General features: G+C 44.2%; 1 protein-coding gene across 2 annotated transcripts in view; it reads left to right on the top strand.

The window, feature by feature from the left end:
• The window catches only part of LOC115116525 (tubulin polymerization-promoting protein), a 35,737-nt gene extending 11,490 nt beyond the window's left edge, over positions 1-24,247 (top strand). The window contains exons 1-5 of one of the 2 annotated variants that reach the window (XM_065027419.1): positions 3,543-3,646; positions 4,155-4,268; positions 6,364-6,708; positions 16,681-16,834; positions 18,760-24,247. In XM_065027419.1, coding sequence (XP_064883491.1) covers positions 4,222-4,268; positions 6,364-6,708; positions 16,681-16,834; positions 18,760-19,053 — 840 coding nt within the window. In that variant the 5' untranslated portion in view covers positions 3,543-3,646; positions 4,155-4,221 and the 3' untranslated portion in view covers positions 19,054-24,247. Of the gene's footprint in view, positions 1-3,542; positions 3,647-4,154; positions 4,269-6,363; positions 6,709-16,680; positions 16,835-18,759 lie in introns of those variants that run through there. The other variant, XM_065027418.1, reaches the window with a different exon arrangement.
• The last annotated feature ends 1,907 nt before the right edge of the window (positions 24,248-26,154 follow it).

Raw genomic sequence — 26,154 nt, 5'->3', positions numbered from 1 at the left:
GAGAAATGCATGGCCAGAAGGAGGTATCTGCTAGAGTGGTAGATCTGATGGTTCATATGTAGGCAAGGTCTAGAAGGATGAGAGCAGAGGAGAGAGAGTTGCTTTAGCATGCGAGCTTCACCTGATACAGAGAAGACAGTCTTTGAATGACTAGTCTTGAAACCTGACTGATTTGGATCAAAACCAAATGGTCATTCTGAAAATACAATATTTTTCAAGAGTTTTGGAGAGAAATAAAGATCAAGGGATACTGGTCTGTATTTGTTGACATTAGGGATCAGTGATTCATTTTTTCCAGATCATCATGTTCTCATCTCAAACAGAAGAAATTAGCCAGCTATTAGGATGATTTGATGAGCGACCAGGAAATGGCAGAGGTTCCATGGTGCACTGGAGAAAGACACAAGGCTTGCAACTATCGGGCATGTTGTTGGGCGGCAAGTCTAAGAAGATTTCATCTGGAGAGCTATTTTCCAGGTCAGAGCACAGGGTTTGGCAGTGTGAGCAGAACCAGCTGTCGTTTGACTTATTGCAATACGAGGATCGGATGTTACAATGTTTCGACCTTCTTTTCAAAATGGTTGATGAAGTCATCTGCAGAGAGGAGGAGGGGGGGGGGGAGGAGGAGGATTCAGGAGGGAGGAGAAGGTGGCAAAGAGCTTTCTGGGTTAATAGCACAATGCTTGGACTTTAGATAGTAGAAAGTGGCTTTAGCATTTTCCAGACCAAGAGGAAATGTTAAGATAGGGTTTGAAAGGATGCCAGGTCCGCAGGGAGGCATAGTTTTCCTCCATTTCCCAATAAGGTGCCTATAGCCCTTTCTTGAGCTCGCAATGAGTCTCTAGAGCCTCTCTATTATCCTTGCAGAGGGGAGGACTGGCTGTATGGAGGATAGGGGACATGAGACTTCACTGATGCAGAAAGGGAGGAGAGGAGGGTTGAGGAGTGCAGAATCAGGACTCTAGTTGGAGATGGTTTGAGCAGAGGGAAGAGATGATAGGATGGAAGAGGAGCACTCTATCGGGGATGAGGGTGTCAAGATTGCACTCTATCGTAGGGATGAGGGTGTCACAGAGCACTCTATCGTAGAGATGAGGGTGTCACAGAGCACTCTATCGTAGGGATGAGGGTGTCACAGAGCACTCTATCGTAGGGATGAGGGTGTCACAGAGCACTCTATCGTAGGGATGAGGGTGTCACAGAGCACTCTATCGTAGGGATGAGGGTGTCACAGAGCACTCTATCGTAGGGATGAGGGTGTCACAGAGCACTCTATCGTAGGGATGAGGGTGTCACAGAGCACTCTATCGTAGGGATGAGGGTGTTACAGAGCACTCTATCGTAGGGATGAGGGTGTTACAGAGCACTCTATCGTAGGGATGAGGGTGTCACAGAGCACTCTATCGTAGGGATGAGGGTGCCACAGAGCACTCTATCGTAGGGATGAGGGTGCCACAGAGCACTCTGTCGTAGGGATGAGGGTGTTACAGAGCACTCTATCACAGAGATGAGGGTGTTACAGAGCACTCTATCGCAGAGATGAGGGTGTTACAGAGCACTCTATCACAGAGATGAGGGTGTTACAGAGCACTCTATCGTAGTGATGAGGGTGTCACAGAGCACTCTATCACAGAGATGAGGGTGTTACAGAGCACTCTATCGCAGAGATGAGGGTGTTACAGAGCACTCTATCGTAGGGATGAGGGTGTCACAGAGCACTCTATCGTAGTGATGAGGGTGTCACAGAGCACTCTATCGTAATGATGAGGGTGTCACAGTAAATAAACAGCCTAAAGGCTTCCCCAAACATAAGTATGTGCACAGAGGGAAGCCAAGTCTGTCAGTACATATAGATGGTTCCAGAGAAATTGGAGTGAATTTGCTGGGAAAGTCTTGTTTGGCAGGATGCAAGCTGAAACAAGATTGTGTGAAAGTTTCACATAGATCATCCAAGGTCCTGTACCACTGGTAGCTGGAATGTTGTGATGTCACATCACATTTGATTGGTCATATACACATGTTTAGCAGATGTTATTGTGGGTGTAGCGAAATGCTTGGTCATATCACTGTTTTTATTCATTTGCGGAAGAGAGAAGCTGTTGAACTCTTTATGTGTTCTCTATAATACAGTTGTTTGTTTATACCTGAAGTTGGGAGTTCAGTAGTTGAATGGTCGGTCACTAGATCTGTTTAGGTTTCAAGGGTAACTGTTTAAATACTTACCAAGTTAGAGCTATAACAGTTAACTTAACAAGTCCCAAAAGTCACCCTATTCCATATATAGTGTACTACTTTTCACCAGGGCCCTATATAGTGCACTACTTTAGACCAGAGCTGTATTGGCCCTAGTCAACACTAAGTCATGCACTATATAGGGAATAGGGTAGAATTTGGGATACTGTATTGGCCAGAGTCCTGGATGACCCACGCCACCACCTCAATCCCCCTAACACCAACGGTAGCACCCAGCGACGTCACCCACCATGTGTGTGTGTGTGAAGAGATGGCCATGGGACTCAGAACCAGACAGAGCTGTCACAGTGCTGTCACAATGGCTCCCCAGTGTCCCTCCTTCTCAATGACATGATTGATAGACATTAATAAGGGCTTGTTTTCCCTGTAAGAATGGACCTGTGAAACATAAAGCCTTTACTCAGGGTCCATCTGGGCTTTTCTGTACTTACAGTTCATTTGTATGGTTGATTTGGAGCTGTGTCTTGTCTACAAAACCCCTGTTCTGCCACCCACGGGGCCGTACCACCCATGTAGTGCTGAAGGGGGCTGGGGGTGCATTGAATGACAGCAACTATCCAGTCTTCACTCCTCTATATTTTTGAAAATTAGAGTGACAGTTGAAATCAGTTGGAGAAGAAGTTTAAGATTTGAAATCTTCTGGAATATAAAAGATGTCTGTCCGTATTCCAGACCTCTAGATAGATAACAGAACTGCTCTCTGGGAGCAGTCAGAACTGACAAGCTGCATGTGTCGGAGGGGAGGGGGGCTCTTTGCTGTGGTGTACTTTGCCATGGCAACACGGGTTCTGCGAGGCTGCTGAGTGGTTACTGTAGTTCACCATGGGAACGACTTGGTGAGCACAGTCCTTATTTACTTCAGTAGAACAACATTAACAGTAAGTCATCAGTATCTTCCTAAAACACATCTGATACCTGTCATTGGTTACTCTTTTAAATCTACACGAGGTATTTAAATGAGACTTGTAAACATGGAATAAAATACCTGTGTGTGTCTTTATTAATGTAGATGTGATCTGTGATCCAGGAGTGTTTTATGCCTTGTTTATCTGAATGCTGCTTGTCTTGCTGTGTGTAGACACAAATGGTGATGACTATGATGTGTTTGAAGAGGGCTCCTCCGACTGACTGAAAGCATCTGGAAGAGGGAGGTTGTGTCCCAAACAGCACCCTGTTCTATATAGTGCATTACTTTTGGGACATAGCCAGAGAAAGACTGTTGTAAAACAGGCCCTTAACAGGAGAGAGGCTCGGCTATAGCCAGCCTTTAAAAGGGAAGGCAGTCAGGTTTTATCAGTTGGGTTGAAGAAATGAGAAACAGGAGGTGAGACAGCTGTGGCAGGACATAACTTTGTTGTCTGTTAGGGTTTTAACTATAATACTGAACAATACGGTATGTATTTGTTTTTCATCTAAACTATAAGTATTTAGGTTATACTATAAGGTGTTATTCGTATTGACATGCTATTACTAGTTTAGTGCTTTGGATTTGGTGCCAAGTACATAATGAAATATGTCTTCATCCCAAATGGCACCCTATTCCCTAAATAGTGCACTACTTTTGACCAGAGCCTTATGGGTAAGTAGTACCCTATATAGGGAATAGGGTGCTGTTTGGGACGTGGTTGTTATCACTGGATGGGTCATGAATATGTGGACAGTAGAAGAAGGGTGATTAATGAGTCTGAAGGCCTCACAATGTGAAAGTAGGAGCACTCACAGTCCCGGACTTTGCACTTTGTTTTCCGACTTTGATGAACAATGGGCTATCACTTTGTCCACTTTCGTTCTTGTTCACACACACACACACACACACACACACACACACACACACACACACACAGAGAGAGAAAGACTGTGAACATCACTCACTTACAATGTTCATTGAATCTTTTTCACAGTACAAAGAAACTAAGAGAGTCACCTACTCCAAGCAGTGTAGAGGGGGAAACCAACTACTGCAGCTCCATGGCTGACCCAATAAAGCTGGCTGACCCAAAGCTGGCTGAACTAAGGTAAGTAGTAACGAATGTCTCTGAATATGCTGTTGTATCAACATCAATGCCCAACATTTCTTCAATCAGTCTGCCTCTCTCTAAACTGTTCTATGACCTCACAATCACAGTGAAACACAGCGGTTTGAAACAGTAGAAATACTGGCTGTGTGTGTGTGTGTGTGTGTGTGTGTGTGTGTGCGTGCGTGCGTGCGTGCGTGCGTGCCGGCCTGACTGTCCGTCTGCTCTCCTGGCACAACCATGGCTCTGCTCTTGAATAGCAGAGATCTATTAATAATCATCACCTCCATGCCAGAACACTTACGACATCTGCCCATTCACAGTCAGCCTGGGCTCACACCACTGACAACTAGCTGAGCTAAAGCTCTGCCTCCAGCCTCCAGCTAGCACACTGAGTTAGCAGTGAGAGAGAACCAGAGCCAATGAAACAAGCCTTGTGTTAGAGACAGTGTGTTTTCACAGGGGAACAAGAGGACTCAAGTCAAACCCCTACGACTGTCTGTACAGCTGTCCTAACATTGTCCCCAGGCTAAGCCCTTGTCCAAAATGGGACCCTATTTTCTACATAGTTCATGACCCGTAGGGTCTGATGAACAAGATTAGATCTGACCCTACAGTCACCTCCTTCGCCTACAGTCATCTCCTTCGCCTACAGTCATCTCCTTCGCCTACAGTCATCTCCTTAACCTACAGTCATCTCCTTCGCCTACAGTCATCTCCTTGACCTACAGTCATCTCCTTCGCCTACAGTCATCTCCTTAACCTACAGTCATCTCCTTCGCCTACAGTCATCTCCTTCGCCTACAGTCATCTCCTTCGCCTACAGTCATCTCCTTCGCCTACAGTCATCTCCTTCGCCTACCCTACAGTCATCTCCTTCGCCTACACCTAGTCATCTCCTTCGCATCTCCTTGACCTACAGTCATCTCCTTCGCCTACAGTCATCTCCTTCGCCTACAGTCATCTCCTTCGCCTACAGTCATCTCCTTCGCCTACAGTCATCTCCTTCGCCTACAGTCATCTCCTTGACCTACAGTCATCTCCTTCGCCTACAGTCATCTCCTTGACCTACAGTCATCTCCTTCGCCTACAGTCATCTCCTTCGCCTACAGTCATCTCCTTCGCCTACAGTCATCTCCTTCGCCTACAGTCATCTCCTTCGCCTACAGTCATCTCCTTCGCCTACAGTCATCTCCTTCGCCTACAGTCATCTCCTTCGCCTACAGTCATCTCAGTCATCTCTCTTGCCTACAGTCATCTCCTTGACCTACAGTCATCTCCTTCGCCTACAGTCATCTCCTTGACCTACAGTCATCTCCTTCGCCTACAGTCATCTCCTTCGCCTACAGTCATCTCCTTGACCTACAGTCATCTCCTTCACCTACAGTCATCTCCTTCGCCTACAGTCATCTCCTTGACCTACAGTCATCTCCTTCGCCTACAGTCATCTCCTTGACCTACAGTCATCTCCTTGGCCTACAGTCATCTCCTTCGCCTACAGTCATCTCCTTGACCTACAGTCATCTCCTTCACCTACAGTCATCTCCTTCGCCTACAGTCATCTCCTTGACCTACAGTCATCTCCTTCACCTACAGTCATCTCCTTCACCTACAGTCATCTCCTTAACCTACAGTCATCTCCTTCCCCTACAGTCATCTCCTTCGCCTACAGTCATCTCCTTCGCCTACAGTCATCTCCTTCGCCTACAGTCATCTCCTTCGCCTACAGTCATGTACTAACACAGTGGTTTAACACAGGAGACACAGAGCTGGTATTATGTCCCAGTTCACCTGTACTAACACAGTGTACTAACACAGTGTACTAACACAGTGGTTTAACACAGGAGACACAGAGCTGGTATTATGTCCCAGTCCACCTGTACTAGCACAGTGGTTTAACACAGGAGACACATAGCTGGTATTATGTCCCAGTCCACCTGTACTAACACAGTGGTTTAACACAGGAGACACAGAGCTGGTATTATGTCCCACATACTTAACTCATGCACAGTAGGTAAATCTGTTTCACATAAACAGGAACACCACACATCCTGGCTCTTCAGCTAATAGTGTCGGTCTCTTTCCTCTTCCTCAGAGACAGCATGGCAGATTTTACAGTGCAGACGGCCAAGCACTCCAACCCTCCAATCTCCTCCACTCCCCTGCGGCCGCCCAGCGAACAGCAGTCCAAGGACCGGGCCTCCAAAAGGCTTTCCTCCGAGTCCAACGGGACCAGCGAGGGTGGGGCAGGGTCGCGGACGCCCGTGGAGATAACCGCACTGGAGGAGTCGTTCCGGCGCTTCGCCATCCACGGCGACACACGTGCCACAGGAAAGGACATGCATGGCAAGAACTGGTCCAAGCTGTGCAAGGACTGCGGCGTCATCGACGGAAAAACTGTCACCCTCACGGACGTGGATATCGTCTTCACTAAAGTCAAGTAAGGAAATCTTTTCTAGTAGACTGTGTCCCAAATGGCGTAGTAGAAATATTGCAGCGCCAATGGCACCCCATTCCCTAAATAGTACACTACTTTTGACGGGAAGGGAGGAGAGTGTAGGGGAGGAGAGTGTAGGGAGGGGAGGAGAGTGTAGGGAGGGGAGGGGAGTGTAGGGAGGAGAGGAGAGTGTAGGGAGGAGAGGAGAGTGTAGGGAGGGGAGGAGAGTGTAGGGAGGAGAGGAGAGTGTAGGGAGGAGAGGAGTGTGTAGGGAGGAGAGGAGAGTGTAGGGAGGAGAGGAGAGTGTAGGGAGGAGAGGAGAGTGTAGGGAGGAGAGGAGAGAGAGGAGAGGGGAGCTGAGGAGAGGAGAGGAGAAGGAGGAGAGGGGAGATGAGAGAGGAGAGGAGAGGGGAGATGAGAGAGGAGAGGAGAAGAGAAGGAGTTATCTTCCTTTCTGTTTCTTTCATCCTCATTGTAATGGTGAAATGCATTTCATTGAATCAACTGTTGTCTCAGTATAAAGGGATGACTGGTAGAGATCCATTAGTAGGATCCTCCTGTTATATAATAGTTATGTAAAGCAGACAGATACAGAGAGATAGTAGGATCCTCCTGTTATATAATAGTTATGTAAAGCAGACAGATACAGAGAGATAGTAGGATCCTCCTGTTATATAATAGTTATGTAATGCAGACAGATACAGAGAGATAGTAGGATCCTCCTGTTATATAATAGTTATGTAATGCAGACAGATACAGAGAGATAGTAGGATCCTCCTGTTATATAATAGTTATGTAAAGCAGACAGATACAGAGAGATAGTAGGATCCTCCTGTTATATAATAGTTATGTAAAGCAGACAGATACAGAGAGATAGTAGGATCCTCCTGTTATATAATAGTTATGTAAAGCAGACAGATACAGAGAGATAGTAGGATCCCCCTGTTATATAATAGTTATGTAAAGCAGACAGATACAGAGAGATAGTAGGATCCTCCTGTTATATAATAGTTATGTAAAGCAGACAGATACAGAGATAGTAGGATGGATGGTTTGACCTGGGACTGGGAACAAGGGTGCCAGTATCTAGATCAAGCTCAATTTGCTGATTGATGGACTTGGAATTTGAATTACACATACTAACTACTGCTTCCTGACAATATGGCATGTCAGTGTCTGTTGATATAAAACTATCAGCATTGGGACAGATATAGATATAGAAATAGATATAGATATGACATTCACAGGTAGGTTCTGTATCCACAGGATACTATGTTACCTTTCTATATTATATTCATGGGACATAGACACTATTCCATTCCAAGAGATGGAATACTATATAAAATACTGTTTTCTAAGAATATACTGTATAAAAGGAAAGAAAGTCTCACTCGATATAGACTCCCAACAGTTGAATAGGAAAACCCCTCAGTAACAGTCATGTTGTGTGGTGTTGTTGCCCTCAGTAACAGTCATGTTGTGTGGTGTTGTTGCCCTCAGTAACAGTCATGTTGTGTGGGGTTGTTGCCCTCAGTAACAGTCATGTTGTGTGGTGTTGTTGCCCTCAGTAAAAGTAATGTTGTGTGTGGTTGTTGCCCTCAGTAACAGTCATGTTGTGTGGTGTTGTTGCCCTCAGTAACAGTCATGTTGTGGGGGGTTGTTGCCCTCAGTAACAGTCATGTTGTGTGGTGTTGTTGCCCTCAGTAACAGTCATGTTGTGGGGGGTTGTTGCCCTCAGTAACAGTCATGTTGTGGGGGGTTGTTGCCCTCAGTAACAGTCATGTTGTGTGGGGTTGTTGCCCTCGGGTACAGTCATGTTGTTGTGGGGGGCTGTTGCCCTCGGTAACATTCATGTTGTGATGGGTTGTTGCCCTCTGGTACAGTCATGTTGTTGTGGGGTTGTTGCCCTCGGTAACAGTCCGGGGGCAGGATTGTTCACTCTGCTGTTTCCCCAGATGCCTGAGGCAGTCGTCATCCTCTACTGCCACAGGGTCCAGGTCATTTCTAGTAGAATGACCTCAATAACAACCCAACACACACTGACTGAACCGTGCTTGTTGTGGGGTTCTGTGTTCGTATGTTCTGTGTTGGGTATTGAATGGTTAAGATATATGTTCTGTATGCTTTGAAAGGCATGGGGGTGTATGTCTATCATGTTGATCATGAGCATTGTGCTCTAAATGCAGGTGAAGGAAGGTGTATCTACAAAGCATGAAGCTAAATGACAGGACAGGGCAGTCTGTTTTACATGTAGTCATATTTGTTTTGGGGGGGGGGGGGGGGGTGTTTGCTCAAGTATGAAGCTTTAATGAAGTGATTTGTTTCATCCTGACTGAGCCCTGAGAGTAGAGATGATTCTGCTAGACAGCGTCAGAACAGACCAGTACTGTAGCTGGAGCGAGGGGAGAGAGCAGTTCATTCACGACCACACTGACAACTGAAAATTCACAAAACAATGAATTTAGCAGTATTCATTTTGTTATTATGTTTCAGCAACAACAAAAACACGGCATTAGCCATTTGCAAAATGCAGGAAACTAGCTCCATGGCCGAAATGTACTTTAAAACTGCAACGTTTTCTCTCAGCTGCATGGCATAATGTGTACAATTGCAGGAAATTAGCTTTAAAACTGAAGAATTTTTTTTTGACGGCTGCTGTTGTCAGTTGTGTGTTCAGTAGAGCAGTGATGTAGGCCTACAGTAGAACGCGCATATGAGAGAGAGAGAGAGAGAGCAGAGTTTTGTGGGGGAGGGAATGTGTTCTGAGCTGTTTCTGAGGCATGAGCAGAGCTGAGCTGGGGAGGCGTGCGTGCCACCATGCCAGACATGATGCAGATGGAGCCTTTCTTTTAATCAGAGAGTCAGAGCTCACACAGCGCTAGCAAGGACATGAAGAATTCAACAGCTTTATGGCCACTGTCTGATGACTATACGGCTTCGTTAAATCCACATTTATTCAGGGGGGAAGTTGTCTACTGTACCACTGAGTTTCTCTGCCATGCTATAGCCTATGTAATGAGTCTCTGTTGTCGTGCCATTTCATGCCAGTGATGATCCTTCCCTCTCACTGACTAGACAACCTGGACTCAGAGCATTTTGTATTATTCTGTACGTAAAGCCGAGACACTCCATTTTAATATGATGTTTCATTTCGTATGGTATTTAATTATTTGTGGATGTCCATCACCCATTTCATATGATACACTACAGTACATGACCAAAATAATGTTGACACCTGCTTGTCGAATTATCTCATTCCAAAATCATGGGCATTAATATGGAGTTGGTTCCCCCTTTGCTGCAATAACAGCCTCCACTCTTCTGGGAAGACTTTCCACTAGATGTTGGAACATTGCTGCAGGTACTTTCTTCCATTCAGCCACAAAAGCATTAGTGAGGTCGGGCACGGATGTTGGGTGATTAGGCCTGGCTCGCAGTCGGCTTTCCAATTCATCCCAAAGGTGTTGGATGGAGTTGAGGTCAGGGCTCTGTATAGGCCAATCAAGTTCTTCCACACCATCTCAACAAACCGCTTTGTGCTAGGTGGCATTAACATGCTGAAACAGGAAAGGCCCTTCCCCAAACTGTTGCCACTAAGTTGGAAGCACAGAATCATCTAGAATGTCTTTGTATGCTGTAACATTAAGATTTCACTTCACTGGAACTAAGGGGCCTAGCCTGAACCCTTATTCCTCTTCATCTAAACTTTACAGTTGGCACTATGCATTAGGGGAGGTTGCGTTCTCGTTCTTTGCATTGGATATATTTACCATATCATGTGGAGACAGAAACATAAACCTTTTACTGTATCATAAGTAGATATAATTGCAAATGATTAAATCCTTCCAATAGAAAACATATATAATTTAGTTACGAATTGAACTTTAATTAAATGAGTTGACTATTCACATGGGATGATTTCACTGAACATCAAAAGAAAGGGAATATTGAATGATCCCCAATGATCCATCGCATCTCCCAAAAATGTTTTCAACGTATATCTGTAAAATGATAGTCTAGAAACTAAAGCTTTGGTTGTCTTCCTCTCAGGCTTCCATGTCTTCTCCCTGAACCTCCTCAATGTCCACCTCTTGAACATCAGACTCTGAGGCCTCAGCTTCACTGTCACTTTCCAACCTTGTTGAGGATGGCTAGTTGTCAGGCTCAAAAAGCCTCACATTTGCCCGGATGGCCACCAATTTTTCAACCCTTGTATTGTTCAGTGTGTGTGTGTGTGTGTGTGTGTGTGTGTGTGTGTGTGTGTGTTCCCAAACAAGGACAAATTCCGCTCTGAGGCGGCTGATGTTGGTGGAATTTGGAGGATGATGGAGGCATCAGGGGAAAGAGCCTCAAATCCACAAAGTCCCTTCCACCAGGTGGCTGATGAGATATGTTGGCACGACTACCATATTGCATCTCCATCCCTAAGCCCTTGCTTGGAAGTGTACTTCGCCAGACTACCAAGAACCTTGCCCTCATCCAGGCCAAAGTGGCAAGACACGGTAGTGATGACACCATAGGCCTTGTTGATCTCAGCAACATGCTCCTGCCAGGAGACTTGGGGTCCAACATGTACGCTGCAGCGTGTTTGGACTTCAGGCAGAAGTCTTCACGCTTTTTGATGTATTTCAGAACTGTAGTTTCCTCTGCTTGGAGCAACAGTGAAGTGGGCAGGGCAGTATGGATTTCTTCTCTTACATCTGCAAGCAGAGTCTGAACATCAGACAGGATGGCATTGTCTCTGTCAATCCGTGCAATGGCTACTGCTATAGGTTTCAGGCTGCTTACCACTCTCTCCCAAAATACATCATCCAGGAGGATCCTCTTGATGGGGCTGTCCATATCGGCAGACTGTGATATGGCCAATTCTTGGATGTTGCTTGTTGTGAGCGCTGAGGGAACTTTATGCACTTGGCCAGATGATTCTGCATCTTTGTTGCATTCTTTACATATGATTTGGCACAGTATTTGCAAATGTACACAGCTTTTCCTTCTACATTAGCTGCAGTGAAATGTCTCCACACATCAGATGTGGTATTTCCCTGTAAAAGAAAACAAAAATACAATTCCATGTACAGATAAATAGTTAAGCAGTGATATTAAACAACTCCTTTGTAAGATAAATGTTTTAACATGAAACAGGTGAATTAACACTCCTCAGTTAGCAGGCTCCAGCAAGCTAAAACCCACATGGTAGCAAAAACTAACTAGCAGAAATTGTTAACCAGTTAGAAATGATTTAAACACACTTTGCTGTAGGTTACTATTTACTAGTTAACAAAAAAAACATGTGTGTCATATAAAGTATATTCACTCCACCCAGTATTGTAATCAAAACTTACCAGAAAGCATGTAGTCCTTGGCTCAGACAGTGTAGTAGTGTGGGCTCATTAGCATCTCATTAGTGTGCAAGATCTTGAGAATCAGCTGTACAGAATGCATTGTGCATGCAGAGGGTTGCAATTCCATTGAATTGGGGATAGTTTAACCAAAATATGCCACAAGACCTAGAATTGCCTTATGTGTATCCCACAAAAAAAGGTTCACTGTTATAAGCTAACTTTTTTGATGAATTTAAACAAAATTCCTGGGCTTGACTTCCCATGATAAATTTCCGGAAAGTTTCCGACTCTTTGCAACCCTACTTAACCGATGATTTTTACGCTCTACGCACTTCAGCGGTCCCATTCTTCGAGCTTGTGTGGCCTACCACTTCGCAGCTGAGCCGTTGCTGCTCCTAGACGTTTCCACTTCACAATAACAGCACTTACAGTTGACCGTTGCAGCTTTAGCAGTGCAGAAATTTGACAAACTGATTTGTTGGAAAGGTTGCATCCTATGACGGCGCCATGTTGAAAGTCACTGAGCTCTTCAGTATGGGCTATTCTACTGCCAATTTTTGTATATGGAGATTACATGGCCCTGTGCTTGATTTTATACACTTGTCTGCAATGGGTGTGGCTGAAATATCCGAATCCACTCATTTGAAGGGGTGTCCACATACCTTTGCCCATGTAGTGTATGTTACGAATTACAATTCGTATTATATGTTACGAACGTGGAAAGTGTACAATTTATTATTGAATTTGCAAAATGTAGGATGTGCTACGAATTCTAGATAGGTGGCTAACTTTAGCTATCTGGCTAACATTAGCTCGGCTAGGGATTAGGGTTAAAGTTAGGTTAAAGGGTTAAGGTTAGGGGAAGGGTTAGCTATCATGCTAAGTAGTTGCAAAGTAGCAAAAAAAGTAGTATGTAGTTGAAAAGTTGCTAAAATGCTAAAGTTATTCGTGATGAGATTCGAACTCGCAACCTTTAGGTTACTAGATGTTCGCGTTATACACCCACCCATCTACCCCGACCAAACCACCCTACTTTCATTTTTGCCTTAAGTAATCATCTGTCTTAAGTAACCATACCAAACAACATATCATACTAATTTGAGTGTCACGGATTTACCTTTACTATGTTACGTCTAGTCTATGAGACCAGGCTGGACCTGCTGTAGTTCAGTACTATGGTGTCTACTGCCTACCCCAACCCCAACCCTACTGTGGTGAGCCAGGCAGCTGGATAGATTATTTTTTTCTCTAGTAAAAACACAAGAAAGTAAAAAGTTAAGTCCCATCCCATCTTTAACACGGTATAAAAACTATATCCGCACAGTCTAGAACCGAAAGGCTTACCAAACGGCTAGCCACTCAATTGAATGATTTGTCCCAACCAGCCCCCACCACAGATCCAGAGCTGTGTGTCAAGCTTCTCATTGTAGGAGTGCTGATCTAGGATCAGGTCCCCACCCTGTCCTTATTTGTCAGAGCAGCTCACAGATCACTGCTCCTGTACATAGCCCATTTGTAAATAGCCCATCCAACTACCTCATCCCCATACTGTTATTTATTTATTTTGCTCCTTTGAACCCCAGTATCTCTACTTGCACATTCACCTTCTGCACATCTTTCACTCCAGTATTTAAATGCTATATTGTAATTATTTCGCCACCTTCGGCTATTTATTACCTTACCTCCCTTATCTTACCTCATTTGCACACACTGTATATAGACGTTTTCTATTGTGTTATTGAGTGTATGTTTGTTTATTCCATGTGTAACTCTGTGTTGTTGTTTGTGTCGCACTGCTTTGCGTTATCTTGGCCAGGTCTCAGTTGTAAATGAGAACTTGTTCTCAACTATCCTACCTGGTTAGATAAAGGTGAAATAAATCAAAAAGGAAGTTATCTAAAAGGCTAAACTGATCCTAAATCAGCACTCCTACGCTTTGTAGATGCTGTTTGATATGTCTGATTCCTTAGCGAGCTCCTGACAGGGTCATTTGAATTGGTTTCCAGAAGACACAGAGCCCTCCTCCTCCTCCTCTCGTCAGACACAACGTGCCAGCTGGAAGTCCTATGTCCCATCTGACATTAGACAGCATGGAACAGACGGAGGAATGGAGCTCTCAACTGTTCAACACTGACGGATCGCCCAAACAAAATCACTCACTGAAGTCCTATGTCCCATCTGACATTAGACAGCATGGAACAGACGGAGGAATGGAGCTCTCAACTGTTCAACACTGGTTGTTTGATTTGTGTTAACAAAATCACTCACTGAAGTCCTATGTCCCATCTGACATTAGAAGCATGGAACAGACGGAGGAATGGAGCTCTCAACTGTTCAACACTGACGGATCGCCCAAACAAAATCACTCACTGAAGTCCTATGTCCCATCTGACATTAGAAAGCAGAAACAGCAGAAAATGGAAAAACTCTGTCAACTGTTCACGGAGAAGTGGTCCCATCTGACTCTGGAACAGACTGTCTCAACTGTTCAACACTGACGGATCGCCCAAACAAAATCACTCACTGAAGTCCTATGTCCCATCTGACATTAGACAGCATGGAACAGACGGAGGAATGGAGCTCTCAACTGTTCAACACTGACGGATCGCCCAAACAAAATCACTCACTGAAGTCCTATGTCCCATCTGACATTAGACAGCATGGAACAGACAGTGAATGATGCTTCTCCTGTGTCAACACTGACGGATCGCCCAAACAAAATCACTCACTGAAGTCCTATGTCCCATCTGACATTAGACAGCATGGAACAGACGGAGGAATGGAGCTCTCAACTGTTCAACACTGACGGATCGCTCAAACAAAATCACTCACTGAAGTCCTATGTCCCATCTGACATTAGACAGCATGGAACAGACGGAGGAATGGAGCTCTCAACTGTTCAACACTGACGGATCGCCCAAACAAAATCACTCACTGAAGTAGTCAATTTAATAATAAACCCCAAACACGCCTGTTTACTGTAGCTTGCTGCTATGACAACAGGTTACCCGGGGAGACTGTTTGGCTTTACAGCCTTTTGTTTAGCAGATTTATCACCACAGCAATGGTTGTTTGTATTTGTGTTACTATGCACGACGACGTCTGAACGGAGAAGCAGAATGGTGTATAGTCAGTTTAAACAGCCGTACGCATGGACCCTTGAAGGGGTGGATGTGATTGGTTGAGCTATAATAACACCTGACATCATGTTGATGACTACTAGGCTGCGTACCAATTGGACCCTGGTTGAAAGTAATGCATCATTTAGTGAATAGGGTGCTATTTGAGGGTGCCATTTGGGACACAGCCCTAGTAGAAAGCAGAACACGGAACACCAGAAAATCTAAAAACTCTGTGGCCGAGAAGTTCACTTTCACACATAAACACATCGTCTGTCTCTGTCCAGGCAGTGCCTAAGATGCTTCTCCCTGTGTTTGTCTCTGTCCAGGCAGTGCCTAAGATGCTTCTCCCTGTGTTTGTCTCTGTCCAGGCAGTGCCTAAGATGCTTCTCCCTGTGTTTGTCTCTGTCCAGGCAGTGCCTAAGATGCTTCTCCCTGTGTTTGTCTCTGTCCAGGCAGTGCCTAAGATGCTTCTCCCTGTGTTTGTCTCTGTCCAGGCAGTGCCTAAGATGCTTCTCCCTGTGTTTGTCTCTGTCCAGGCAGTGCCTAAGATGCTTCTCCCTGTGTTTGTCTCTGTCCAGGCAGTGCCTAAGATGCTTCTCCCTGTGTTTGTCTCTGTCCAGGCAGTGCCTAAGATGCTTCTCCCTGTGTTTGTCTTGTCTCCCTGTGTTTGTCCAGGCAGTGCCTAAGATGCTTCTCCCTGTGTTTGTCTCTGTCCAGGCAGTGCCTAAGATGCTTCTCCCTGTGTTTGTCTCTGTCCAGGCAGTGCCTAAGATGCTTCTCCCTGTGTTTGTCTCTGTCCAGGCAGTGCCTAAGATGCTTCTCCCTGTGTTTGTCTCTGTCCAGGCAGTGCCTAAGATGCTTCTCCCTGTGTTTGTCTCTGTCCAGGCAGTGCCTAAGATGCTTCTCCCTGTGTTTGTCTCTGTCCAGGCAGTGCCTAAGATGCTTCTCCCTGTGTTTGTCTGTAGAGCACACCATCACACAGATGTGCACGCAGCAGGGCCATCAGATAGCTGACATGTTGATGCTATCACACAGCAGGCCCATCAGAGAGCTGACATGTTGATGCTATCACACAGCAGGGCCATCAGATAGCTGATATGTTGATGCTATCACACAGCAGGGCCATCAGACAGCTGATATGTTGATGCTATCACACAGCAGGGCCGTCAGATAGCTGATATGTTGATGCTATCTCATGGCTTTGTATACAGTGTGGTCGATTCTCCTTTGACGCTCTCAAACTGTGATGAGGGGCATTACAATGACAAGCCAAATCATGTCTCGAATGGCACCCTATTCCTTTTTATAGTGCACTACCTTTGACCAGGATACTCAATAGGAAAAAGGGTGTGATTTGGGACACGCATCCCCATGTTTATGATGTAAGATGGAGACAGAGGTCAACGTCAACAGCAGTAGAATTCTCTCACTGAGTTCCACAGACTCTTCACTCTGTGACATCGGTAGTTTTGACATTTCTAAGTGGCTGGTTGGTTGTTTCTACATTTCAGGAAGAAATCCTGTCGCACCATCACGTTTGACGAGTTCAAGGCAGCGTTGGGAGAGCTGGCCAGCAAGAGATTCAAGGAGAAACCGGGAGAGGAGGCGGAGGGGGAGGTCTTCAGGATGATTGAGGGGAAGAAACCGGTCATTAAAGGAGTCACGGTAAGGTCCCGAAGCAGCAGGAAATGACATCCAATAGTACTGACCTACAACAGATATGAATGAATACACGTATACAGACACAGTGCATTCGGAAAGTATTCAGACCCCTGGACTTTTTCCACATTTCGTTACCTTACACTTATTCTAACATGGATTAAAATAAAATCCCCAATCTACACACAATACCCCATAATGACAAAGCAAAAAACAGGTTTTTAGAAATGTTTGCAAATGTGTGTGTATATATTTGCTATGAGACTTGAAATTGAGCTCCAGTGCATCCTGTTTCCATTGATGATCCTTGATGTTTCTACAACTTGATTGGAGTCCATCTGTGGTAAATTCAATTGTTTGGACATGATTTGGAAAAGGCACACACCTGTCTATATAAGGTCCCACAGTTGACAGTACATGTCAGAGCTAAATTCAAGCCATGAGGTGGAAGGTATTGTCAATAGAGCTTCGAGACAGGATTGTGTATAGATCTGGACAAGGGTACCAAAAACATTCTGCATCATTGAATGTCCCCAAGAACACAGTGACCTCCATCATTCTTAAATGGAAGAAGTTTGGAACCATCAAGACTCTTCCTAGAACTAGACGCCCAGCCAAACTGAGCAATCTGGGAAGAAGGGCCTTGGTCAGGGAGGTGAACAAGAACCAGATGGTCACTCTGACAGAGTTCCAGAGTTCCTTTGTGGGGATGGGAGAACCTTCCAGAAGGACAACCATCTCTGCAGCACTCCACCAATCAGGCTTTTATGGTAGAATGGCCAGACAGAAGCCACTCCTCAGTAAAAGGCACGACAGCCTGCTTGGAGTTTGCCAAAAGGCACCTGAAGGACTCTGGCCATGAGAAACAAGATTCTCTGGTCTGATGAAACCAACATTGAAGTCTTTGGCCTGAATGCCAAGCGTCGCATCAGGAGGAAACCTGCCACCATCCCAGTGAAGCAGGTGGTGGCATCATGCTGTGGGGATGTTTTTCAGCGGGAGAATAGTCAGGATGGAGGGAAAGATGAACAGAGCAAAGTACAGAGAGATCCTTGATGAAAACCTGATCCAGAGCACTCAGGACCTCAGACTGGGGAGAAGGTTCACCTTCCAACAGGGCAATGACCCTAAGCACACAGCCAAGACAACACAGGAGTGGCTTCAGGACAGGTCTCTGAATGGCCTTGAGTGGCCCAGCCAGAGCCCAGACTTGAACCCGATCGAACATCTCTGGAAAGACCTGAAAATAGCTGTGCAGCGATGCTCCCTATCCAACCTGACAGAGCTTGAGAAGATCTGTGGAGAACAAAGGGAGAAACTCCCCAAATATGCCAAGCTTGTAGCGTCATATCCAAGAAGACTCGAGGCTGTAATCGCTGCCAAAGGTGCTTCAACAAAGTACTGAGTAAAGGGTCTGAACACTTATGTAAATGTGATATTTCCAAAATCTGTTTTTGCTTTGTCATTATGGGGTATTCTGTGTAGGTTGATGAGGAGAAAAAAAAACAATTTAATCCATTTTGTAATAAGGCTGTAACGTAACAAAATGTGGAAAAAGTCAAGGGGTCTGAATACTTTCCAATGCACTGTATGTATGCTACAGACCAATGTAAGTAAACCTTGTCCAAGCCAGAACGGCCCATAGGGATCCTGTAGCGTGAGGCATCTTGATGTACCAGTACACCCCCTGGACAGGATGCTAGTGACCACTGTGATGTGTACATAGAAACAACTGCTGGGTATGACTCGGGATGCGTCCCAAATGGCACCCTAATCCCTTTATAGTGCACTACTTTTGACCAGGGCCCATAGGGTAGTGCACTACTTTTGACCAGGGCCCATAGGGTGCTATTTGGGATGGATTCTCAGAACAAACTCAAGTCGTCATCATGCATGTCCTTTTTTTAATGTAACTTTCTTTCTGTCCACAGAGAGCGGTGGCTTCTCCCACCGTGTCTCGTCTGACGGACACGACCAAGTTCACTGGGTCACACAAGGAGCGCTTTGACGAGAGTGGCCGTGGGAAGGGGAAGGCAGGTCGCGTGGACATGGTGGACACATCCGGGTACGTCGCAGGATACAAACACCTCGGGTCATATGAGAAGAAAGTCACCAAGCCCACCGGGCCCCCTGGAGCCGGGCCCCCTGGAGGAGGGCCCCATGGAGGAGGGCCCCCTGGAGCCGGGCCCCCTAGAGCCGGGCCCCCTGGAGCCAAACCAGTGTGAAGAAAGTAGAAAAGAAACAAACAAACAGAAACATAAGACCAACTACTAGGATAATAATTTTCTAAAGAAAGAACTCCATGAAAGCACAACAAAAGGATAGGATTTCATATTTTCTCACCCATCTTGTTTTCTTTTCGCGAGTGGGATGTTTTGAGTTCCTCTCTTTTTTGTTATGTGTGAGAACTGGAAAACTGTTTACATCAATTTTTACAGCTGGTACATTCCTGACAGATCGCAAGTTACTGCCAAAGGTTCAAATGAAGCCACCAACCAACAAGGGAAACAACTGTTTTACTCTGCATTTTTTGAAACCTCTTCATGATGATAGGCGTCTTCACATATGTATTATAAGCACTATGAATAACACCATACCAAGAAAAACTAATAAGAGAAGGAAGGGTTCGCCAAATGATTTAACAAGATTGCACTTTGCTTTAGATAGGCAATAGCTTCTTTTCCCATTTTTAGTTGAAGAAATACATCCTTAATTTCATACTTTTTAGTTAGTTGAATGTCTATTGGCATAAACTGGTGAAGTAGATATACTGGTAGGTTGTTATATTGATCAAACCATCTTCAATATCAACTTTCTGCCTTTCCTCTGGTCAATGAGGTCTGCTGTATGAGTCTTCATCTACTGGCTGTATGAGTCTTCATCTACTGGCTGTATGAGTCTTCATCTACTGGCTGTATGAGTCTTCATCTACTGGCTGTATGAATCTTCATCTACTGGCTGTATGAGTCTTCATCTACTGGCTGTATGAGTCTTCATCTACTGGCTGTATGAGTCTTCATCTACTGGCTGTATGAGTCTTCATCTACTTGCTGTCTGTTCTCCTTTATACTTCATCATAGTTTACACATATTGACGACAACATTGTTTGCCTTCAATTGTTCTTAAAATAACTAAACCTTTAAACAGGATATGTAGAAGTTCTGAGTCTTCCTGTCTTTAGCTACGTATATCATATGAATGATAACATTTTATTTTTGTTCATTCTACCGTCAGATATCAAGTTTGTTATCTATGAGTCTTAACTTCCCTTTCTTGTGAATCTTGCTTTTATAAACATTCTGTGGAGTTATATCGGTACTGTACCTTGTGTATTTACAACACAAGGAGAAGAATACTGCTAGAATGATTTCATATCCTAAGGCCACGTCTTGTCTGGTTCCTTCTGAAACCCTCGTCCATTATTTACACCCCCAGCATATTAAACAAGATAACAGGTCAATGACCCTGAAATGATCATCTCTAATCATTAATCTAAATCACACACACACCAATTTGATAAGGCTCCACAGTTTGTTCCACACTATGTCTGGTTGTATTAGCTGGACCTCTGAAACTAAGAGGTGAGCTGGGTTGTTCAGGTTTGTATTTTTCAATATTTAACTGATATGATATTGCCGTCAGATTTCTATAGTTCTAATATATTGGTGGTAAGAGTGTGTATATTTCTAAACATGCGGCCGCATGGCTTCATTTAAGACACTGACCTGCGTTTGTTTTTCTTGTCTTGCTGTATCTTATGCATGAAGTAATGGAATGCTACTACTTTACCATTAACAATATGAACCAGACAACATATTTCAGAGGTCTCATTTCAACCTGCTGTGTTAGTGACTTGCTCTGCTCCTACGTTCTGGCAGAGTAGTCAGACCAATGGAATTCAAACTAAAACAACTTCACTTTGACAGGAGGACCAAGTTGTGGTTACATTGTGAGTGTACAGAGACCATAGAGATCCTATAAATGACTATGTATAGACTAAGAATATCAAAGGGGACATTTGTGGCCAAGGAGTTGGGTGACATTATCAGGTGATATCATTGACCGTACATGCAGAAGAAATCTATAGCTTGGTGGAACCAGCCTGATCGTTGCATTCACTATGAAAGAGAATCATGAACCAGCCTGATCGCTGCGTTCACTATGAAAGAGAATGATGAACCAGCCTGATCGCTGTGTTCACAATGAAATAGAACCATGAAAGAGAATGATGAACCAGCCTGATCGCTGCGTTCACTATGAAAGAGAATGATGAACCAGCCTGATCGCTGCGTTCACTATGAAAGAGAATGATGAACCAGCCTGATCGCTGCGTACACTATGAAAGAGAATGATGAACCAGCCTGATCGCTGCGTTCACAATGAAATAGAACCATGAAAGAGAATGATGAACCAGCCTGATCGCTGCGTTCACAATGAAATAGAACCATGAAAGAGAATGATGAACCAGCCTGATCGTTGCGTTCACTATGAAAGAGAATGATGAACCAGCCTGATCGCTATGTTCACAATGAAATAGAACCATGAAAGAGAATGATGAACCAGCCTGATCGCTGCGTTCACTATGAAAGAGAATGATGAACCAGCCTGATCGCTGCGTTCACTATGAAAGAGAATGATGAACCAGCCTGATCGCTGCGTACACTATGAAAGAGAATGATGAACCAGCCTGATCGCTGCGTTCACAATGAAATAGAACCATGAAAGAGAATGATGAACCAGCCTGATCGCTGCGTTCACAATGAAATAGAACCATGAAAGAGAATGATGAACCAGCCTGATCGTTGCGTTCACTATGAAAGAGAATGATGAACCAGCCTGATCGCTGCGTTCACTATGAAAGAGAATGATGAACCAGCCTGATCGCTGCGTTCACAATGAAATAGAACCATGAAAGAGAATGATGAACCAGCCTGATCGTTGCGTTCACTATGAAAGAGAATGATGAACCAGCCTGATCGCTGCGTTCACAATGAAATAGAATGATGTACCAGCCTGATCGCTGCGTTCACTATGACAGAGAATGATGAACCAGCCTGATCGCTGCGTTCACCATGAAATAGAATGATGAACCAGCCTGATCATTGCGTTCACTATGAAAGAGAATGATGAACCAGCCTGATCGCTGCGTTCACAATGAAATAGAACCATGAAATAGAATGATGAACCAGCCTGATCGCTGCGTTCATTATGAAAGAGAATGATGAACCAGCCTGATCGCTGCGTTCACTATGAAAGAGAATGATGAACCAGCCTGATCGCTGCGTTCACTATGAAAGAGAATGATGAACCAGCCTGATCGCTGTGTTCACAATGAAATAGAACCATGAAAGAGAATGATGAACCAGCCTGATCGCTGCGTTCACTATGAAAGAGAATGATGAACCAGCCTGATCGCTGCGTTCACTATGAAAGAGAATGATGAACCAGCCTGATCGCTGCGTTCACAATGAAATAGAACCATGAAAGAGAATGATGAACCAGCCTGATCGCTGCGTTCATTATGAAAGAGAATGATGAACCAGCCTGATCGCTGCGTTCACTATGAAAGAGAATGATGAACCAGCCTGATCGCTGCGTTCACTATGAAAGAGAATGATGAACCAGCCTGATCGCTGTGTTCACAATGAAATAGAACCATGAAAGAGAATGATGAACCAGCCTGATCGCTGCGTTCACTATGAAAGAGAATGATGAACCAGCCTGATCGCTGCGTTCACTATGAAAGAGAATGATGAACCAGCCTGATCGCTGCGTTCACTATGAAAGAGAATGATGAACCAGCCTGATCGCTGCGTTCACAATGAAATAGAACCATGAAAGAGAATGATGAACCAGCCTGATCGCTGCGTTCACAATGAAATAGAACCAAGAAAGAGAATGATGAACCAGCCTGATCGTTGCGTTCACTATGAAAGAGAATGATGAACCAGCCTGATCGCTGCGTTCACAATGAAATAGAACCATGAAAGAGAATGATGAACCAGCCTGATCGCTGCGTTCACAATGAAATAGAACCATGAAAGAGAATGATGAACCAGCCTGATCGTTGCGTTCACTATGAAAGAGAATGATGAACCAGCCTGATCGCTGCGTTCACTATGAAAGAGAATGATGAACCAGCCTGATCGCTGCGTTCACTATGAAAGAGAATGATGAACCAGCCTGATCGCTGCGTTCACAATGAAATAGAATGATGTACCAGCCTGATCGCTGCGTTCACTATGAAAGAGAATGATGAACCAGCCTGATCGCTGTGTTCACTATGAAAGAGAATGATGAACCAGCCTGATCGCTGCGTTCACTATGAAAGAGAATGATGAACCAGCCTGATCGCTGCGTTCACTATGAAAGAGAATGATGAACCAGCCTGATCGCTGCGTTCACCATGAAATAGAATGATGAACCAGCCTGATCGCTGCGTTCACCATGAAATAGAATGATGAACCAGCCTGATCGCTGCGTTCACAATGAAATAGAACCATGAAATAGAATGATGAACCAGCCTGATCGCTGCGTTCACAATGAAATAGAACCATGAAAGAGAATGATGAACCAGCCTGATCGCTGCGTTCACTATGAAAGAGAATGATGAACCAGCCTGATCATTGCGTTCACAATGAAATAGAACCATGAAAGAGAATGATGAACCAGCCTGATCGCTGCGTTCACTATGAAATAGAATCATGAAATAGAATGATGAACCAGCAATCAGGCTGGTTCCACCAGGCTACAAAATCAAATGTCAGCAATTTGAATTGTATCAAATGGATGCATATGAAACTAGAAGGTTTTACATTCTAAATGAAAAAGACTCCTATGCCATAGATACTACAGGTAGGTACATATGACTAGTGACTTCATCAGTATTGTTTGTGACCCTTGAACTCTTGTCTTTGAAGATGTTTTAGAGAAACCTTTTTAGTGTAAACACTGTTATCCTGACACTTTCTACGGCACACATTCAACAGAACACAAAAGGCAGGGTAATATAGTACTGTGATATTTGATGGACATACTGTATGAGGTGAAGGGGATGAACAAAGAAGTAGACTTTTGTAGGACATATATTTTTTCAGCATAATGACATACTGTTGCTTTCATACTGGCCACCCTACCTTAGCCTCTGCTGACCAATAAGACTCATGCGTTGATTGAGATCAACACCTGTTAACTAGTTGAATCGTAATCACTTTAGTACGATTTGTCTTGTGTGCTTAATGCCAAATACTGTGCACCTTTTCGTGTGGAGAAGCAAATCCTTATTTTTCAAAAAAATAACTTGTTAATGTATGATTATTGTGACCTGGTGCATGCTTTGTGTTTTGGTTCTTGTTCTCGAGACCTGTGTGTTCATGATTTGTAGCATTGATGAAAATAAAAACTCCCCATCCTGAAGAATCAATGGTGTGTTTCTAAATCTCCTCTACTGATCTGATTACTTATTGAGAGGATCAGTTGTCTCCTCTACTGATCTGATTACTTACTGAGAGGATCAGTTGTCTCCTCTACTGATCTGATTACTTATTGAGAGGATCAGTTGTCTCCTCTACTGATCTGATTACTTACTGAGAGGATCAGTTGTCTCCTCTACTGATCTGATTACTTACTGAGAGGATCAGTTGTCTCCTCTACTGATCTGATGACTTATTGAGAGGATCAGTTGTCTCCTCTACTGATCTGATTACTTATTGAGAGGATCAGTTGTCTCCTCTACTGATCTGATTACTTATTGAGAGGATCAGTTGTCTCCTCTACTGATCTGATGACTTATTGAGAGAATCAGTTGTCTCCTCTACTGATCTGATGACTTATTGAGAGGATCAGTTGTCTCCTCTACTGATCTGATTACTTACTGAGAGGATCAGTTGTCTCCTCTACTGATCTGATTACTTATTGAGAGAATCAGTTGTCTCCTCTACTGATCTGATTACTTTTTGAGGGGATCAGTTGTATGTTATTACATCCCGTCTGGACGGAATCCTTCCATACAATTTTATAGGGAATAGGGTGCCATTTGTGATGAACACCATGCCTGTTCTCTCCTCATTAATATGATAAAATAATGTATTATCCCCACAATATGTTCTACCAAGACAGGCTTTACTTGCTGGAACTGACCTCAAGCAGCATTGTGTTTAGTGAAGAAGCCATTTCCCCACTTCAGTTTCCATAAACACAGAGGCAGAAACGGCGTGAACACAATAAATACTTTATCATTTAAACATGTCTAGAGTCATAAATATTAAGATTCAATGTGCAGTGTAAAGGTGTGGATACAGTCAGTGTAAAGGTGTGGATACAGTGTAATGCCTGTTCTGTGGATACAGTCAGTAAGGAACAGTGTAATATGGATAAGTCAAGGAACAGTGTAAAGGTGTGGATACAGTCACAATGTAAAGGTGTGGATTCTAACAGTGTAGCCAAGAACAGTGCTTTACTTGCTGGTGTGATACAGTCAGTAAGGAACAGTGTAACATTCAGTGTTTAGTGAACAGAAGCCATTGTGGATACAGTCAGTAAGGAACAGTTTAAAACACAGAGGGATACAGTCAAAGGAACAGTGTAACACAATAAATGTGGATCAGTCAGTTTAAACATGTCTAGAGTCATAAATGTGGATACAGTCATAAGGAACAGTGTAAAGCAGTGTAAAGGTGTGGATACAGTCAGTAAGGAACAGTGTAAAGGTGTGGATACAGTCAGTAAGGAACAGTGTAAAGGTGTGGATACAGTCAGTAAGGAACAGTGTAAAGGTGTGGATACAGTCAGTAAGGAACAGTGTAAAGGTGTGGATACAGTCAGTAAACAGTGTAAACAGTCAGTAAAGTGTAAAGGTGTGGATACAGTCAGTAAGGAACAGTGTAAAGGTGTGGATACAGTCAGTAAGGAACAGTGTAAAGGTGTGGATACAGTCAGTAAGGAACAGTGTAAAGGTGTGGATACAGTCAGTAAGGAACAGTGTAAAGGTGTGGATACAGTCAGTGTAAAGGTGTGGATACAGTCAGTGTAAAGGTGTGGATACAGTCAGTGTAAAGGTGTGGATACAGTCAGTAAGGAACAGTGTAACGGTGTGGATACAGTCAGTAAGGAACAGTGTAAAGGTGTGGATACAGTCAGTAAGGAACAGTGTAAAGGTGTGGATACAGTCAGTAAGGAACAGTGTAAAGGTGTGGATACAGTCAGTAAGGAACAGTGTAAAGGTGTGGATACAGTCAGTAAGGAACAGTGTAAAGGTGTGGATACAGTCAGTAAGGAACAGTGTAAAGGTGTGGATACAGTCAGTAAGGAACAGTGTAAAGGTGTGG

The sequence above is a fragment of the Oncorhynchus nerka genome, linkage group LG14, assembly GCF_034236695.1.
Source record: "Oncorhynchus nerka isolate Pitt River linkage group LG14, Oner_Uvic_2.0, whole genome shotgun sequence".
Taxonomy (NCBI): Eukaryota; Metazoa; Chordata; class Actinopteri; order Salmoniformes; family Salmonidae; genus Oncorhynchus; species Oncorhynchus nerka.
This window is presented reverse-complemented; position numbering and strand designations above follow the sequence as displayed.